At 43.8% G+C, this 19,721-nt stretch overlaps 2 protein-coding genes across 2 annotated transcripts; one reads left to right on the forward strand and one right to left on the reverse strand.

Moving 5' to 3' along the window:
- Positions 1 to 858: 858 nt before the first annotated feature.
- pigr (polymeric immunoglobulin receptor) lies at positions 859 to 3,468 on the reverse strand. Its single transcript, XM_086129259.1, has 8 exons — positions 3,346 to 3,468; positions 2,986 to 3,203; positions 2,809 to 2,890; positions 2,262 to 2,503; positions 1,739 to 1,844; positions 1,530 to 1,615; positions 1,175 to 1,224; positions 859 to 1,098 (listed from the first exon to the last, which is right to left on the reverse strand). Exons 1-8 carry the CDS (start codon positions 3,354 to 3,356, stop codon positions 1,018 to 1,020), a joined length of 876 nt encoding a protein of 291 aa, XP_085985385.1. The 5' UTR covers positions 3,357 to 3,468; the 3' UTR covers positions 859 to 1,017.
- A 3,944-nt stretch (positions 3,469 to 7,412) lies between these two features.
- On the forward strand, positions 7,413 to 19,078 carry tgm1l1 (transglutaminase 1 like 1). Its single transcript, XM_086129258.1, has 14 exons — positions 7,413 to 7,545; positions 9,965 to 10,251; positions 10,334 to 10,525; positions 12,670 to 12,921; positions 13,788 to 13,906; positions 14,092 to 14,199; positions 14,280 to 14,457; positions 15,000 to 15,138; positions 15,859 to 16,051; positions 16,156 to 16,309; positions 16,471 to 16,755; positions 17,651 to 17,811; positions 17,892 to 18,028; positions 18,114 to 19,078. Exons 2-14 carry the CDS (start codon positions 9,966 to 9,968, stop codon positions 18,256 to 18,258), a joined length of 2,349 nt encoding a protein of 782 aa, XP_085985384.1. The 5' UTR covers positions 7,413 to 7,545; position 9,965; the 3' UTR covers positions 18,259 to 19,078.
- Positions 19,079 to 19,721: the final 643 nt, after the last annotated feature.

Here is a 19,721-nt window from a genome sequence, read left to right on the forward strand (position 1 = left end):
TCATGGACCTTATCAAAAAGTCCTCCAAGGCTGAGATAAGTGACATGCTGTGGCTCTTTTTTGACTACAGAGGAACAGAATGTAATATTGATAAGGATATGACTTTGACAATTTGATTTGATTTGATCTGCTCCACTTGGCCCACTAACACAGGTGGATCGCAGACACAACCCCAAACCTGATTCATGTTCAGAAGCTGCGTTGAACAATTCAACAAATGTACTGTCAGGACTGTACAGTAAATGCTTGTGAATTATACATACAGAAAAGGTGATCCTAAAAAGACAGTACCAGTTTTGTTTTGTTGGCTCCTTTTTTAAAAAAAAATTTTAATTTAATTTAATTTTTTTTTATAGCCACTTCAGGAGTGGGAGGTGTTCATCTAGCAGAGCACATGTAATCTTTTGCCAGAGGCAATGGAGGGGAAAGAACGACCAGGACTCTGCAGCTATTCTGTGAAAAGAAAATGTCTGCATCTTTAACCCTTTCGCAGCTGAATCCGAAGCACCACAGCAAACAATGCTGCACATATCAACATGAGGCTAGAGAACCGTCATGGTTCGAGATAAGACCATCAAGTGTCGATGTTGCACCAAAACCATTTTGAGTTTTGAACGGCTGATTGGCTGCTGTTTGATTCTTTTGATTCCATTTCACACTTCACTCGCACACGATTTTCTGACGGCATCATCTCCACCCTCCAATGATTCGTAAGTCTATTAGTTCCTACTACAATTCATAGAAACAACCCAAAATTGAGGTCTTTTTTTAGATGAGACAACCCCCCCCCCCCCCCCCCACTCGCCTATGAGCAGGAAAGTATGACCACTACACACTCAAACACAGTGAAACACAAAATAAGATGCAAATACAAAATATATATTTAAGAAAAATAAAAGATAGATGGATAGATTCTCTCAAACTGACTCGACGTTTACGTAGAAGTGATGGGATCTCCTTTTTCCTCTTTGCTCCAGGCAGTCAGGAAAAAAAACAACCAAACGGTGGTTTGCTATTTCAGTGCGCCTGGGCATCCATTGGATCGACGGTGACGAAAACTGCAGGGTTTTTTTTGCAGGTCACGATGCCAAAGTCATCCTGTGTGGGACAGAAAGAAAGAATTGTACAACCGAGAAGCAGGAAGTCTTGTGAAATGCTGCTCATGAGGACTGACCTTATTTCTTGCTTTCATCCCCATAGTTGGTCTTAACTTTGCAAACTCTTCTGGAAATCATCAGGAAGACATTTCAAGGCATGGATCGTGCTCCGATATACACTTCATGTTTGAAAGCCGGCGCAGCTGACCGAGACATCCCAGACAATTGCTGTTCTGTTACTCTTGCTTATCCACACGAGGGTCACGGGCTATTATTATTGGAATTATTATTATGATTATAACCTTAACTCTGTTACATATTTTTGTTGCAAGCAAGCCAGGATAAAGTGAAGATTGTTTGGCCTTTTCAGGAATCTGCTCCCAGTGAGCACCCTTCTCATGAAGAATGTGATGCGTATAAGCGAAAACTTACTACGTTTCCACATCCTCGTTGCTAATATAGTCAAGGCCACAAGCAGCATGAATGAAGCAAACATCACCACGGACTGCCCGCTCAAACTACAACACAGACACAAAGGCATCATTTTTACAAGACGGTCCGGTTTGTAAAGCCAGAGCGGCTGAAGCCGAGTCACGTGAAATGCTCGGCTCCTTTCGGTGATTTCCAAACAGATTTCTTACGTTTGTCGCATGCAGCAATCGTTTGTGATGCGCTGTTTGGGGGCGTCTGCATCCGCAACCGACGGCTTTGCCGCAGCTAATGAATTCGTCGTCGAGGCTGCCGCTGCTGCAAATGAGAGCGTGCGGTGGTGAGTTTTCAGTACAAGTACGTTAGGCGGTATGTGTAGATGTTTTTGACTGTGTTGTAATGGCACTCCTTCAATCGCTTTGTGCCGCGACTGTTCCTCGAGTGACGCATAATCTACACACAGACTCACAACATTTACAGTGTTTGCTGTAAGACATCACTGGGCGGGTGATTGCGAAGAATGCAACAAAGCTCTGCAAGCTCCCCCACACAAAAAATGTATGGACCTTTCCAACTTTTGTTGTTGCAACAAATAAATAGTATCAATAGTTCACTTCATAAAGACGGTGCTTAACATTTGGTAAAAGTGCCGACTAAATTCTCGTGAGCTCTCACAAATAAATGGCAGAGCTGCACATGACTTTAGGAACTCCATGCAGTTTGTGTGATCCTTACTTGCTGTCGACTTACTAGTTGATGGTCGGGGTAAGACCTGCACATGCACTGTTCTCTGCTTTGGTCCGGCAACACACCAGTACCAGCCCATGTCGCTCATCTGCAGCTTCTTTATGGTTACGGTGAAAGTCCCCATTTTGTCATCAGTGATGGCCACAGACACGTCCTCGTAGCTTCCCTCATCGTCTGTCACCAGGCAGGAACTCAGGTTTCCAATCCTACACCACTTCTTCTCACTCTCTCTGTTGGTGGAAAAACCAATGTATCGAGGAATTGTTGTATACGCAGTTTTGCGTACGAGCATACGTATTCTTGTTGTTTTTATTTTTAGTACAATTGGAGGTGCACAATAAAATGACATTTGTCTTCCACTGACAGCCTGCGAGCACACACGCATATACGTTTGTGTCAATACCGGTATATGTCCCCCCCCTCCGAGGGTCGCAGGCCTGCTGGAGCCTACCGAAGCTCTTTTCGGGTGGTAGGCGGGGTACGTACACATTGAAGAATAATTGAGGCACTTAACATCAAAATAGAATGTAAAGACCTGTATTTTGGACTGTAGAGACATTGAACTTTGACACCGTGACCCTCCTCCCCGCTCAGCCTGTCGTTCACGACAGATATTCCTGCAGAAAGCAGATGGAATTTTCCTTGTCATGCAAATGCATGAAAACTAAAGTGCCAAATAACAGGTTGATCTTAAAATCCATCCTCCACTCACCTGAGCTGACCTTGACGTAAGTGAAGGCTCTGACGTCAGCTTCCCAAAATCCACCGAGCTCCACACCACACATGTACCAGCCAGAATCTTCCTCCGTTAAATTCTTCATGGTCACCGTGAAGACTCGCTCCTCCGGGTCATCAAAAATAGTCACTTTGTCCTCAGACTGGCTCCCCAAGAGGGAGTCATCTGCGCGGGCCAAGCTTGTGCAGAACTCCCTCATTTTTCAATGAGGGAGAAAATTTCACTTTCCTTTTCACTGAAACGATCCTGTTCTTTTTATTTATTTATTTGCCAAAATTGGATTCTGCCTCACTATGTTTTTTTGAAGACACACAAAACAGGCTTAAATGAAGTTACCTGGGATCCATGGCAACAGGCTGAGCAGGAGACGGCTGACTTGCTTCATGTTTTCACTGGTAATGCGTTTCGATCCAAATTCCTTCCCAAGTCTGTGCTTCTCAGAAAGCAGGTTCCGCTATTTCAACTTCGCACTGGTCATGTGATCGAAAGTTGGAACCAGATGTTGCGTGTGTTAACCTCATAGATGCCAGATCTTCATAGGCACCATTGCCGGTGTTTTAGCATGCCTAAAAACGATGAAATATGGCAGGCTGTGCAACGCTTTTGAACACTGAAATTCTAATGTCATACTCATGCAATTCGTTTGACCCATCCAAAATATTGCGCAGAAATAAATCGACAAAGTATCTATTCTTAAAAAAAAAAAAAAAAGGACACACAAAAACATTGCAGCTGTCTTTTATACTTGCTTACGGGGTTGCCGTTTTTAATTCTTTTCACTCTCGCAAGTGTGAAACAGCAAAAATGTAACCTGCGCTTGCCAATTCCTGCCCCTTCCGTTGACAAAGAAACCCTTACCGTTGGCAAATCGTCAGATTACTTATTCCGTTTAAGTCTTACTCCGTTAATGTCATTATAATGGCAATGGTCTGCTGTCTTTTTATGATAATTGTGGATCATATAACCGACTGTAATGTTTATAAGACTTGCCTTTAAATGGGAAAATTCATGCTCAAAGCAGTTCTGAGTTTGTTGAAGCACGTTTTAATTTTATGCATGGCAACATTTCGTCTTTTATGGGTTGGAGTCAAACAGCATAAAAAGCTTAAAAGCATATCTGTCAGACTGCAAGGTCATCTACTATGTACCTTTTTTTTTTGAATGGTCAGCCTATTAACTTTATGTTGGCCTCACATCACAACACTGAGCCATTCAAAATCCATTTTTTTTTAAATTATGTGCGAGAGCGTGTGTGTGTAGGAATTTATCAATTCACAGCAAGATGTGTAGCGTGGGTCGATAAGAAAACGTTGAGGCCTTGGTTGAACTCGCAAATGCGAGTTTGCGCAACCAAAGCATGTCGACTACAATCTGCTCGCTAAGTGACAACTGCACTTGAGAGGAAACACACATTCATACATGCAGGACAAGGCAGCATTTAGACTCAACGAGCAGAAATGTGTTAAGAAATGTGATTTTCTGAGCTATTTATGTCATGGTTCGTAATGTGCGAAGAAGGTGGGCGAGGCCTGTGTTGGCTCCACCCTCTACAGTACATAAACCCGACCTTTGCAAATTACGCACAAATTCAAGTGCACGCGTCGATGAATCGCAGATTTGTGTGCCAAATATACCCCAAGATGTGCCTTGTGATTTGACTTCATACACGTCATCATATGCTGGATGTGTATTGTATGCGCGGTCTGAGACATTATGATGAAATACGTTGCGAGTGTATGTGTGGAAAAACTTCAGGTTATGACGTGAAACAAAGGCAAAATATGACGGCATCATTAGGCCTCTTGTGAAAAATGGCATCTCCCTGGCTACAGTCTGTGTTTTGGTTTGTGGCTGAATGAGTCGGTGGTGATGACACGACGGCACCCCGTCGCTTTCAGATAAGAACCACACAATGTGAGGATTTCCACGTTGGAAGGAGGAAGGTCACGAGTATTAAAAGAATTGAGAACGTTGACTTTCCAAATTCATTCCATTGTTGTGTTGTCAAATGCTCATGAAGAAATGAGAAACGGATGGTTTGCGTTACTTGTTTTAGTGGCAATCTACTGTTACATACAATACAGTAACATGTATTTAGTCGTCATAAATACAGAAAAAGAATCCATGTGGTTTGTGGTTCCACAGCCTGGACCCAATCTCATACATCCTTTTCAATACTAATTACAGTATTAAAGATGGGTTGGGGGGCGGGGGGTCTCCATTGTCCTTTAATTCGAGCTAATCCATACATCGGGTTGCACATGTTTTAAAATGTAATTTTCCCCTCTTTTCCTTGCAAAATAATACTGATGTGAAAGCGCATTTTACTTGTTAGAATTAAGTCAATTAAAGTCAAGGACTTTTTTTCCGTGCATACACGTGCAACGAAAGATAATAATTTGATTTCCATTTCAGGCGCTGAAGCTGCGCTACACTCCTTTTGTTTTGTTTTGGTGATATTTTGCTGTAAAACAGTTTTTTGTTTTTCCTGCTCCGAAAATAATACTGCAGTGCAACAGAACATTGCGGCAATACACCAGAGGTAGATGAAGCTGAAAATTTGACATCAACATTTATTTCATGATTACCTTAAATTACTCAATTTGTCTTTAACGCAAGAGGAGGCAAGTGACAGAGTGAGGCAAACAGCTGACAGCAGACAGGGGCACAAAAGCGAATGCTCATGCGCTGATCTCTTGTTTGTTTTCATCTCCACAGCAACCACGCCGCATGAATCAGCCACACACTGAAAACTGAATGAACAGCTCAAAGCATCACGTTTGGCACGGGGTACACGAAAGCACACCGCCACGTTTCGTCACCACACTGAAAATCACGCCGGGCTCTTGATGTCACTCTGTTACGAATCAAATGACTCACGACCCACAGCAGGTCGGCATCATCTCCTCCTGCCAGTAACGGGAGTGCTGACAAACATCGAAGGACGTGACGACTCATGCCAAACCCGCCGTGATGTCGAAACCACAGTTGGATCTTTGTCAGAGATTTTCTCGGACAAAGTTAAAGAAATGACTCGGCACACAGGAAAATTGTCTTCAATATCGGCGGGAGCGGATCTCTGTTGTTCATAGATTTCGCTATCAATCGGATTTTGAAAGGGAAGCAGGAAGAAAGTGAAATGTAGTCGGGATTTATATTCCAGAATTCTGTTCAACGTATTGCATTTCATTTCATTTCTTTTTTTTTTGACAGAACTGTGGTACAGTGGTTCTCATGCTTAAGTGCAATATTTGTTTAGGTGGAACAAATCAATGTGAATTGAACTACTTAATGAGTGAGAGTGCATGCCAAATACCCCCAGATAACACCGAGGAGAGTCTGGTTGATGAAACCGTCATTTCAAGGTGTTTCTTTTGGCCATGGTTTCCCCCAAAGGTTGCCAGCCGGAACCCAATCCCCCCAGATGCCCAGGGAACCCAATTCACCACCCGCCTTATGTTTCTATTCACGTACTCTGCTCGCCAGAACATGAAAATGTTGACCCTGTCGGTCATCACGCTGCTGTCGGTTCAGCGAGATCAGTAAAACTTTACATGCTCTGTTTTATTTTGGGGTTTTTTTTGGGGGGGGGGGGTTGTGTGTATGTAATAAGTCTTCCCTTGTTATGGCAAAAAAAAAAAAACCATTCAGAACTAATGCCATGAACGAAAGCTTTGTCTCCCTACAGTGTCAGGATATATCGAAAAGCAGAGTGTAGTGCGACTTTTGCAGCACAAGTCGAATGGCATGACAAAGTTTTATTTTTATGATCAGCAACAAAGAGCCTTTCGGCAATGTGTGAATCAACCGTAAACAACTTTTTATGTGGTTCGGTGGTTGCAGCTTCACTCAGTTGTGGGGTTATAATTTGTGACCATAACTTGTGCATTGTGGAGTTCACCTCAGGTTCGTACCTCGATATTTTGACTTATTTTCCCATCTTGCATGTTTTTCATAAAAATTGTGGGCAGTAATCTGTGTTTTCAGTACATCTCGGCATAATATTGTCTTTAAAAAAAACAACAACAACAATGCTTGGGTCCCCAATATACGGTCAACCGTGCAAAGCAGTTTTCCAAGCTGAATGAATACAGACCATTCTGGTGGCTAATGAAATCCATACTCTGCTAAGTCGATTCAAGTTGCGTTGACTCCTGCTGATTTGGAACTTATCAACCGCAAAATATGAGGCAAACTTGTTTACTGGATACATCGTGTGAATTGTTACACTATTGTAGTTGTTACATATCAGTAATTCTCTCTCACCCCAACTTTGTGCTCTGTTTTACGCAATCCCCAACTCGTGCTGAGTGCTGGAAAGGGACAGCTTGGTGAGAGTGGGAGAAACTTCAGCCCTTCGCGGTGGGGCGGAGTGTGTTCCAGTGGGTGTGTGAGAGCTTAAAATCCCGTGCGGTGCATTCCTGGACTGTCATATTTAGTAGTCTCGGCAAGTAGTGGAAGAGAGAACAGTTCCTCAAAAGTTTTTTTTGAGGGGATAAGAAGCAGACTCTTCAACACTGATCCTTAACAGAGAAAGTAAGACTTTGGTTTCCTTTTTCCTTCACTGATCTTGTTCACGGCTAGATGAGAACTGTAAATACCGGCTTCCTTTCCCACAAAAGAGAGGGGGGCCTCGTAACCTTTGGTAGTTCACAGCAGGGTTCCCTTGAGAAAAGGCATGGAGAGAAACGGACAGCTTGACTACTTCTGCAAAAGGCTCGGGCGGGCAAAATAAGGAAACAACCATCCTGTTGTAGATTTAAAAGAGATTCAAGCGTGAAGCTGAAGCTCACCAGCGAGATGAATGTAATTTTCTCTCCTCAGCTATTAGATGACAAACAAGAAGCCTTCACATCCTGTAAAAAAAAAAAATAATCAGATGATGGTGCTTGCCGTGTTATGCTTTGTCAGATGATTAGAGTTAAGATGCCAGCTGGCCAGTTGTGTTGTGTCTAATTGAGCGGGACGCATAACCTGGCCGTGTGCCGCTCCTTTTGGCGTTTTATCTTTTTTGGCGGGGACGGGCATCGGGTGGTCTGTTAGTTAGACGAACAAAGAGAACAAGACGTTAGCACACATACAAGGACAGAAGCGGAGTTTTGGGCGCTTATCTCAGGGGGACAGCCGGCATTCCGGTTGTGGTGCCTTGCCAACATAAACTCGCTGAGAAGAGAGGGAGTGGGTGCGTAGATGCAGTTGAAAGGACCAAGTGACTTGCATTCTAGTGATGGGTAGTGAAAAAGGCTCCAAACTCATTTCAAGCAAGTTAAAAACATTTTATGCCTCAGGGGGTCAGGGCAGATGGTTTGAAATGCATCATTTGGGGTTTCACAAGGTTTATAGCATAATCTGTTTAATGTAGCAGCTATCACATACACTTAAGGCACGCAACTCCCCCAAATGACTCCCGCGGCAATGGAAAGCTGACGTCTCGTCGAATATGCCGTTGTTGGTGTCCTTCCTATAGTAATGTGTTAATGTTGATATTCATTTTTATCAAAGTACTTTATTTCAAGTGTCCATGCTAAGAAAATGATGATCTTAATTTATATGGCATAGCCTGAAATGCAATTTTAAAAAAAGTGTTATTGGAGGCAAAAACCACAGTGTATTTCTGGTTTCAACATTTTCAAAAATGTCCAATGTCTTGCAGAAAACCAACCCAAAAAAATTTAGCATATTTGGTTCCTTGAAGTACTGAAGTCAGCTGTGACCACTCTCGCAGTGCCTTTCCTCTCAGTTATGTGGCTATCGCCCGCCTCTGCGCAGATACACAATGCGCAGCACAGGAATTATGCCAGTTATGAAAAGAGACAAAAATGTATTGGCCTGGCACGTACATTGGTGCAATTCTTCATAATTATCGTTAAGTTGTCAGAAGGTTCTTTTAATCCATTAGTAATGATGTATTTTTAGTTTTAGCCGAAAATAACAGGCATCAACGTCTTAAAGGACGGCTGTAGTTATGGATGGATGTCCAAAGACAATGCTGTCCACACAGTTGACATCTCCCATTGTCTCCATCACAATGACTATGAATGGTTAAGCCAAATATTTACAAAGAAGTACTTCATTTGGAAGCAACCAATTGTGCAAAATGTCATCTGACTAAGAGATGAACTCAGGAAGTCAAAATTACAAATTTCACCCCCCCCCCCCCACACACACACTAAATGTGAGAGGGAGAGCTACCACACACAAAGCAACCACACACTTTCGATACTTGAATAGATGTTCAAGGGTGGCTGTGACTGAAGAAACCACACCCTCCGCTCAGCTGTTTTCTGACCTCTGAACGGGACTGTATAACTTCACCATCGCTGACTTTCCTCCAACATCACAGTCTTGAGCCTGTTTGATGCAGATGCTAATATTTAACAAGTAACAGGACAGTAACCACTGTTCATCAATCATTGTGAACATTCTCTCGGGTCATCCAAGGAGGAATGCCAAAAATGTGTGGGGTTTTTTTCTTTTGCAATTACTTGCACAATAATGTTTGCACAATTAATGATCCAGGACCGTCGCACTTGCTCAATATTTTTGGAAATATTTCATAGACGGCATGTCAAAAGCTTTAAGGACTGTTCTGTATCTCCTTCCCAAAACCAAAAGAATTTCAGCAATGAAAAATAAAAATGTAGGCCGACATGATTTGAAGGGATTTTAATCTGTTGATGATTCAGTGCGGCAGGAACGCCCAGCGAGGCGAAGCGCGTCCACCAAATTCACAAACATGGTAAACTAGAACATTGGATTTTTATGATTGGAGATGCGCCTGTTTTGACGCCATGCGCACTCTACTTTCTGTTACCAAAACCGGAACGCCCAGACAGGTGCATCAGGACTCCAAACACAGCAGACTAGACAATATTAACGATCTCCTCATATTTCACTTTTTAATCTGATGATGATCTGTCTTGACTGAAATAAATTATGATGGTGTTGTTGAAAGGATGCCAGGTGAGAGGCTGACAGTCAGACGCATATCTGATGTGGGGCGCTTTCCTGGTGCGGCCCCGCCCACCAGGGTGGAGTTGTCCATTCACAAGGAAGGGGAAAAAACAACAGAGGACACGGCTTGCCGCCGCTGGTTTCGGAAAATGTGTCCATGCTGCTGTAAATGCCAGAATAGCAATACCTATGATGTCACGGATAAAGTGGAACTGGTAAACCCTCCCACACCTATTCCAGACCTTGGTGGGCCAAAGCCAGAAAATGGAGACTCAAAGGAAATGGAAGGTAATGTCCATTAACGTTTGAGGTCAGTGATATTGAAGTCCTGTAATCAAATCTTTCAATCCATTCCATCTTTCTACCGCAGTCGTGAAGTTGTCCGTGCGCTCTGTGGACTTGCTGAGCTCCAAGACGGGAACGAACAGACAGGAGCACCACACTGACCTGTACCACACAGAAGAGCTGATCATCCGCAGAGGACAGACGTTCCAAATCGAGCTAGAGCTCAACAGGCCCTTCAGCGCTGACACCGACAAGTTGCATCTAGATCTCAGAACAGGTATGAGTGTGTCGCACCTACCCCACGGTAATGTCCCCACTATGCACATATGGGCAATATAAGATCTGGGGCGTTCATCTTCTGGGAAATACATCGGTAAACATAGTGAGGGGTTAGGTCATTTTACGCATGAAAACGTTTCGTTATGTTCGAGAATCACTGCAGATCACCATGTTATCTGCAAACGTCAGGGTCCATGAGTTTCTACGTTCTACTGCTATTCAAATATACATCTCTGCCACTCCACAATCCATGGAAGCTATGCAGTCTTAAGAGGTCAGTACCAAAGGCTTTTGAGTGGTGGTCTTAAAAGAGATATTTTACTTATGAGGTACTGAGTGATTAAACTCATCTAGGTCCTCTGAAGGTAGAGGACCTAATCATGGCTCAGTGGTAGAGTAGTCATCTTGCAACCCACTGGTTGTGGGTTCGACTCCCGGCACCCTGTGACTATGTCGAAGTGTCCTATAGAGAGATACTGACCCCCCAGTTGTACCCAATGCTGCTTCATCAGTGGTGAATGAGGAGTCAGTAGAAGTGTTGTCGGTGGAAAAGCGCTCTTGAAGTTCAAGTTCCTTCACCATAAAGATATTCATTTGAAGAATCCAATAGCCTCGAATCTGAATGTGACACGGCCTCTACAATCTCTGATTTTAAGTCTAACAAGTCAACGCCTGCCAAAACAAAAAGGAGGAAGTGTGCCGAGATTCGATTTAAACGACACAACTGTGGTGATGTCACGAGGTTTGGATTCCACCCAGGGTCTTAACAGTTTCCAGAGCTCAAGATATCAGACACCTCCCTCTGGTCATTTAAGATAAGATAAGAAAACATTTATTAGTCTCGCAATGGAGAAATTCCCAATTCACAGCAGCAAAGTTATGAAAGGAAGAAGTAGAACAACAAAATATAGGAGCTGCTGGAAAGGCAGCCACTCTCGCGGCGCCATTTTGAAGTCAAAATAACACAACACAACACAACACATAGGACACAGACAGTCGTGCAATCTTCACCAATTTTCTGCATACACTTCATACATTTCAGGCCGTGTGCTACAATGAGCTACTCCACTCTCTGTAGTATAATGTCGATTGCATCACGACGGAAAAATGGGACGTCACACCCATCTCGGCTGTGTCATTTTAAACAAACTCATCATTAGTGTAACCTTCAATGCGTCATCTGCTGAAAAAGAATGTTGTCATGCCGTAGTTTCTCAAGTCCTTATCTGGTTGAAATAGAAGGAAAGATTTTGTTTGTCAATGATTAAGCAATATGAACAAAGGAGAGTTGGTTTATTGATTTTTCTTTTCGGTCATGTTCTGCATTGGGAGAGGAAGGGTGGCGTTGTTAGGACTCAGATGGAGAACAATGGAATTTTGATCAATTTGATTCTCTCATTTCCTCATTACAAGTAAAAGGACAGTAGATCCAGTCAAACCTCATGACAACGCATCTAAATCTGCTCGATATAATGAAGTTAACGTTATAAAGGTGTCCATTGTCAGCCAAATCGGCAAATGGAAAATGAATGACGTGAAATCGGGACTCTGAAATGTGAACGTTAAATACGATAATTCTAGACAGATATTTTTCTCTTTAAGATATTTTATTTTAGGGCGGCCCGGTAGTCCAGTGGTTAGCACGTCGACTTCACAGTGCAGAGGTACCGGGTTCAATTCCAGCTCCGGCCTCCCTGTGTGGAGTTTACATGTTCTCCCGGGCCTGCGTGGGTTTTCTCCGGGTACTCCGGTTTCCTCCCACATTCCAAAAACATGCATGGCAGGCTGATTGAACACTCTAAAATTGTCCCTAGGTGTGAATGTGAGCGTGGATGGTTGTTCGTCTCTATGTGCCCTGCGATTGGCTGGCAACCGATTCAGGGTGTCCCCCGCCCACTGCCCGAGGACAGCTGGGATAGGCTCCAGCCCCCCCGCGACCCTAGTGAGGATCAAGCGGTTCGGAAAATGGATGGATATTTTATTTTGGTCATTTCTGGGAAGCCAGAAACCGCATGTATTCTGGGAAGTTCATTTTCTGACTCACCATGAATTTCTTTCCATTTTGTCAAATCAGTTTTTACTTTTTGAATACTTTGGTTCAATTTGCCTGACATCTTACTTTTTTTTTTTTTTTTTTTGTAGGTCCACTACCACAGGTGTCCAAAGGGACCCATGTCATCATCCCATTGGTGGATACCTTGGACAACAAACGGTGGGGGGCTAAGATTGAAGAGCAGAAAAACAACAAGGTTAAGTTGTCTGTCAAGTCTACAGCCAATGCTGCGATTGGTCTTTATGGTCTGACGGTCACAACGAGCCCCCTGAAAAATGAAACTCCAAATATTTACACCTCTGGCAAGAACATCATCATGCTCTTCAACCCTTGGTGTGCAGGTGAGATAGTGAACGGAATCAAAGTCTTGTGGTCAGAGCGCAGCGAATGTTTACGTTTCGTGCTCTTGTGCGACCAGAATAATGCGTAAAACACCGCCATCCAAGCGCATGCAGTTCTACAGCTCGTGACAACCTGTCCTCTACCCTACTGAACTGTGTTTCCTCTTTCTTAAATAAGACTCCCCCACCCAGTTTTGCCGCTCCCCACCCAATGACCTCCACACAAACTTTCACCGCAGAACCCTCCCCTCCTCCCGATCCTCCTGCAAGTTTCTGTTCCAACATACTTTTCAGAAATATTCAATGAGGAGTGAACGGCAAGAATCGCAGATGCCAAAGATCTCCTGCAAGATGGCTCGCTTTACTCCCCCCCGCTCCCCCAATCACACTTCCCCTCTTTCTCTTAACTGTCCCTCATGACTGGAAGCGCTTCCTTCCACTTTTTTTTTGGTGTCATAAACACCTTATATTTACCGTGTCTGCTTGTCTATCTTTGCCGTGTTATGTTTCCCGTCCATTGTAGCAACAATCCGATAGAAGAGCTGGGATAAAAATGCCACATGTGCAGGATCAACATCCAACTCTGCCCCGGCAAAACTGGGGCCCATATTTGTGAACCATTTCCTGGCGCTACTGAAATTCTGCCATTTTGAGTGAAAAGGAATCACATTCTTCAGTGATTTAGTCATCAAAGGCCAGGCTTTCTGGGCTTCTTTCACAGAAAGGGAGGAAGCCAAAACTGTGACCTCAAGGACAAACTAATGCGGATGAGAAACAACAACTACTACCACTACTTCTACTCTTAATAATAATCATCATCATACTCCAAAGGAAATGTAACAATTTCAAATGGTGGTCTCTTTCAGAGGACACAGTATTCCTGGATGATGAAGAGGAGAGGAAGGAGTATGTGTTGAATGACACTGGAAGAATTTATTATGGAACTGAGAATCAAATTGGAGCCCGCACATGGAATTTTGGTCAAGTAAGGACACTCTGGATAGTACAAAATCACTTATTTTAAAAATGGCCAAATCCTGCCAAAATAGAAATGACAACAGACCCTGTTTTGTGGCGTCATCCTGTTGTTTGTGTCAGTGTCAGTGCCGATACCTTAAATGTTAATGTAAAATATGACATTAAAAAAATGATCATGTCTCTTCGCTGCAGTTTCAAGAGGGAATCTTGGAAGCCTGTCTATTCATTCTGGAGAAGAGTGACATGCCTCCATCTGGCCGAGGGGATCCTGTAAATGTTGTCAGGGTCATATCAGCCATGGTAAGGCATCGTACTCATTGACACATACTTGAAGACTATGTGGGTATTTGGGGTACATCAATTGCATATATTTTCTCCAGATAAACGCCCTAGACGATTACGGAGTTCTAATCGGAAAATGGTCCGGGAATTACTCTGATGGGGTGTCTCCGGCTGCATGGAGCGGCAGTGTGGAGATTCTGAGAAAATACCACTCCTCCAATGGAATGCCCGTGTCATATGGGCAATGTTGGGTCTTCTCTGGAGTCACAACATCAGGTGAGCGTGGGAGCAAATAGGAAGGAAAGTGTGAAGCCATATTTCTTGTATGCTGACAGGGTTGACCTCAGCAGTGCCAGATTTGCCGTCTTCCGAGTAAACATTTTGTTCCTACTTGTGACTGGGAAATTTCGAAGACTCCGAGACCCCCTCCCAGATGCATTTATAGTGGGACCTATTCCACACTGGCGCTGTTCTCTCTGCCGGGCCCGTTTCATTCACTCAGGCTGCAAACCTCAATGTGTGTGCGTGTCCGCAGGGTAGCCATGCAGCTGACCTAAGCACTGATAGCCATAATTCATTTGCACCCCAAATACTTCACACTGACATTCCTGTCATACCTTCTACTTTGGGCGTTCGTACAGCAACGTGTATCGCTTTCACTCAACCAGCAAAGCACAGTGCAGTACAATCATGCAAATGTCACCGGAAGAGAAATAACACGCTGTGCTCAGGAAACTGGACTCAAAATTGAAACATGAAATCATCCCTCAAATTCATTTTCACAACTAGATCATTGTCTTTTTTATTGATGTTGACAGTTCTCCGTTGTCTCGGCATACCTGCTCGCAGCGTGACCAACTTCCAGTCCGCTCATGACACCGATGTGTCCCTCACAACGGATGTTTATTTTGATGAGCATATGGAGCCAATCGACTACCTCAATAGCGATACCGTCTGGTAAGTTACGTCACGTGGTATGACCCGGGACATCATGCTTTGGCAAAATGGCCTGCTCCATACCAGAGTCCACTTCATATTTAGATATGCTAAAAGATCCACTTGACTTTGAGGGGGGGCACTTGTCATGCTACTTCAATCATCTGTTTTTAGAGTTCACGAAAAATTCTCATCTCTCAATAAGAAGGCGACTGGTCATTTTGCAAAATACTCTCAAAATTTGTGAGCTAACTCAAAATGAGTTTGCCCGTATTAAACTGATAAGCTATGAAAAGTAACAGAATATTATGCAACGTAACTTGTAAGCGACACTGTAGGTTCATACATCCATAAATCTGTTTCATTCACGGAGTTCTATTTTCATGATTAGTGCAAGTCTGGCGCGAGGCATTGCTATCTATTTTATATTAGCTTGCTATTTCATATTAGCTAGCTATTTTATTATAGCTAGAGAGACAGATAGCTAGCTATCTATTTTGCTAGTTAATCGATAGATAGATAGCCATTCATCCATCCATTACATCCCACCAGGTGCAATTCTTAACAAGTATTTGCCAACAAAAGTTACACAATTTTATGCAAGTTTAGAAAAAGCACATTCACAGACATCTTGTGACAGGTTATCAATTTCATACTGGCATTAACTCAATTTTGCCAAGAAAAAAACCCAAGCTAGAGCATGTATAGAATGATATTTATGTTATACCTGTTGCTATTTAGGAATTTCCACGTATGGAATGATTGCTGGATGGCCAGGCCAGACTTGCCCCACGGTCACGGGGGCTGGCAAGCTGTCGACTCCACCCCCCAGGAGACGAGCCAGGGTACCTTCCGCTGTGGCCCTGCCTCTGTCACCGCCATCCGCTCTGGCCAAGTCTACCTCAAACATGACACACCGTTTGTTTTTGCGGAGGTGGGCTAGTCGTCATATGTCCTCGCTTTCTGTAGACTTCATCGGCTCTATAAAAGGCAAGTCAACCCTGTTCTCTGACGGTTGGAATGTTACTCCTTTATTAGGTCAACAGTGACAAGATCTACTGGCAAAGGAATCCCGATGGTACATTCAGCCAGATCCACAGTGAGAAGAAGGCCGTTGGCCACGCTATCAGCACGAAAGCAGTGGGCTCTGACCAGCGCGCTGACATCACTCATTTGTACAAACATCAAGAAGGTACCAGCGCCTGTTTTGTTTTTCTAATGGTGCTACGCTCATGAAGTGGGCTTCATCGGTGAATACTGCATTACGATGGATCGTTGTTAACTTTGATTAAGCACTATCATTATCACTCTACAATCCGCTGACTCATTCTCCCGCCTCTTTTTTTTCCCCAGGTTCAGAGGAGGAGCGTATCGCCGTAGAGACTGCCTGTCGTTTTGGCAGCAAGCCGGATGTCTACTCCGCGCCCATGGCAGAGGACGTCCGTATGGAAGTGAGGATGGAGGGAGAGGGGCCCAGAATGGGGGCCGACGCCCGGCTGGGTATCGTGGTGAAGAACCTGAGCTCTGAGCCCCGTAGAACTACGTTGCACTGTCAGGTGGCTGTCATGTACTACACCGGTGTGGTGAAGGGCACCATCAAGAAGGAGCAGTTGCCAGTGGAGCTTTTGCCGAATGAAGGTTGGTTTTCACTAAAATGGACCCGCGAGGCTCATCGAGGTGGCTTTGAATTGTTCAGGTATAAACTTGATTTCCAGTACGGTCTGGTGGTCTGTAGTCGCATGACTTTCGTGCAGGCAGCGTGGGTTCAGTTACCACTCCATGACAGTGTGAATGTGAGTGTGTTTGCATGTTGTTTGCATGTTTCTCTGTAGATGACTATGATTGACTGGTGATCAATTCAGGGTGGAGTCCGCCTTTTGCCCCAAGTCAGTTGGGATAGGCCCCAGCCCCCAGCTTCCTGTGATCCTCAATGGGTCGAATGGCACAAAAGATGGAGGGACGAGTGGGTTTGGATTCGGTTGGCTGGATAGATGGATGGATGGATGGATTAAATAATGTGCAGGTCTTATGTAACATTTGAAAGTGCAAAAAAGACTCACAATCCAGCCTTTACAAAGTTAACAAGTGCAGTGTTTGTTTCCACGAGTGCGATTTCAGCTTGAAGAGGTGTGGGACTGCACCGCATCATTATAAACGATATTGATGGAACTCTTGTTGAAATGTTTCATTGATTGCGCAAGTGCAGCCGGTGAATTGCACACCGAGTCTATTTTACTGCTGTGATCCCATCGTTTGACTACAAAAGAGCTTAGCATCCGCAGTGAAAATGTCACGCCAAAGCCTTAAAGTCACATCTGATTCCAAGAAGATACCACCGCTGTCATGGTTTGCGTATGTATATGTGAAAAAGGACACGTCTGTACAAATATGCTGTTCTAGAAGAGGACCGGTAAGACCACTGGCCAATTCCCGGCAGCAGTAACATCTTCAACAACAACGAAGAGTGTTGAAGGTTGTCTATGCTCGCGAGGGTCCAGCATTTTCCAACTCGTTCCTCTCTGTCTTCACACAGAACACACCATCGAGTGGGTTTTGCCTTATCAACAATACCAGAACCAGCTGGTGGATCAGGCAGCACTGATGCTGACATTGTCCGGAAGAGTCAACGAGACCAAGCAAGTGTTAGCCAACCAGACGTGCTTCAGGCTCCTGACACCTGATCTCAACATCACGGTGGGCTTTTCACTTCACTTCACGGCCCGATCAGATTTGTTTGCATATGTGCTTATCAATTTGGGATCGATGCTCCGCAGCCTTTGGGAGAAGCTGTGGTCGGTAAGGAAATGGCAGCCAAGATCACGTTCACGAACCCGCTGCCAAGGATGCTGAATGGCGTGCTCTTCAGAGTGGAAGGACTCGGGCTGCAGAAAGGCCACGAAGTGTTTGTGGGGTAGGACCGCTTATCCAATTCAAACACATACTTCCTTCTATCGATCCGTTTACTTGATGGTTGACTTGTCACTCATTTGTCTTAGTGACGTGAGCGGTCACTCCACCGTGACGCTGACGGAACACTTCATCCCGACCCAACCCGGGCCCAGGAAACTGGTGGCATCTCTCGACTGCAAACAGCTGACGCAAGTGCACGGAGTGGCCGACATTGTTGTTCTGGAGCAATGAGGGGCGGCTAGCTGCATCGCCTCTTGTCACATTCTTCACTGACGCCTGTAAAATATGAAGTCAATATGAAGTATTCTGTTTATATATATGGTCATTTGCACTTTGTGCAGCTGCAAAAAAAACATGAGTAGGAAATGATAATATTTTTGCTTCAAACACACCGCACAGTGTTCGTGTTACTGAAAAGACGTTTTTTTGTTTTTTTGTTTTGTTTAATCAAAAAAATTTTACGATGACGGTCAAAACAATTTTTTCGCACTGAAAAAGCATAACTGAACAAACATTTTTAATTCCCTTTTCTACTGTGTGTTTGTAACTGACATAAGCATGTGAAACGTGTTCCCAGACAAAGAGAACCTCATAAGGACACCAAGAGAGCACAGAAGGTTTGGATGCACTGTAATTTAAAGGCCTCAGTGGCAATTTCTTCTTCTGCTTTATTTCTTAAAAGACACACTTCTCCTGTTTGTGAAAGAATATTGCTCAAAAGGGCATAATGCAGAAGCCTCATTCACGTGTCGCCTCCTGCATTACCATAGAGGACTATAACACTTTGTTTTGCTTCTTTCACAATAGTATTGATGTTCATGTGTACACTAACGATGAAGTAAGCACACTACTGTATCATGTTAAGACTGTCAGGTATCCTTGTGAGAATGGAAAACACTGACCCCTATGGAGCTGACCCCTTTTGCTTTTACAGTCTACTCAACCTCACCGAACTGACGATAAAATGTGAAGGAACCTGTTCCACTACCATTTTACTATTTATTTTTTGTATGGCCTATGATGATGATAAAACTATAGCTGGACACTAAAAGGTTGAATTGAGTTCTTTTCACTCGCCATTGGGCGAGGCGGTAATTGTCGAGGTGAGAAGGGATAACATAAATGACATGAGTGAGAAACAGGGCAACGATAGCTACCGTCATGTCCGTCTTGATTGCGCTCCAACGCCAATTGGAGTGAAGGGCGTTTCCCTCCAGCCAGGTGCACCTGGGCCTCGTTACCACATCGAGCTTGGTTTGGGTATTGAAGGACTCCGTTTTAGGCAATTCCTTGTCGGGATTGTTGACCTTGCTTGCTGGTGAGTTTCAAGTGTTATTTTCTTGACCTCATAATACAAGTCGTAGTCACTCTCGTTTCCCTGTTTGTAAGTATTTTGTTATTTTACTATTGCTCTTGATTGTTTTCGTGTTATTGACATTTCGTTTTGCGAATATTCTGTGTTCTATTGAACCTTGCAAGTGCTTTTTGTTTCATGCGCTGTTCGTTCCTCCTTCTGACCAGCGATTTCCGTTTATACTTTGTTGCTGCGGTTTTCTTTAGTATGGATTTTTACAATAACACTTTGTCTGAGCCTGCATATTTGGAATCCTAAAACATTATTCAGTTCGGTGGGAACCTAGCAACCTCAAAGCATTCCGGAAACAAATGTGCTTTCATGAGTAAAATGCCTAAAA

This window comes from Hippocampus guttulatus, chromosome 14, assembly GCF_054856545.1.
Source record: "Hippocampus guttulatus isolate MCC_2025c chromosome 14, RoL_Hgut_1.0, whole genome shotgun sequence".
Classification (NCBI taxonomy): Eukaryota; Metazoa; Chordata; class Actinopteri; order Syngnathiformes; family Syngnathidae; genus Hippocampus; species Hippocampus guttulatus.

Bases quoted from the DNA above. Each gene is read 5' to 3' on its own strand.
- pigr (XM_086129259.1), bottom strand. The intron at 2,504-2,808 runs GTCTTTACATTC...TTCCACCAACAG, and splicing joins CTCTACAGTCCAAAATACAG to AGAGAGTGAGAAGAAGTGGT. The intron at 1,099-1,174 runs GTCAGTCCTCAT...TGTCCCACACAG, and splicing joins GGATGAAAGCAAGAAATAAG to GATGACTTTGGCATCGTGAC.
- tgm1l1 (XM_086129258.1), top strand. From the start codon at position 9,966: ATGCCAGGTGAGAGGCTGACAGTCAGACGCATATCTGATGTGGGGCGC. The intron at 13,907-14,091 runs GTAAGGACACTC...TCTTCGCTGCAG, and splicing joins GCACATGGAATTTTGGTCAA to TTTCAAGAGGGAATCTTGGA. The intron at 18,029-18,113 runs GTAGGACCGCTT...CATTTGTCTTAG, and splicing joins GGCCACGAAGTGTTTGTGGG to TGACGTGAGCGGTCACTCCA.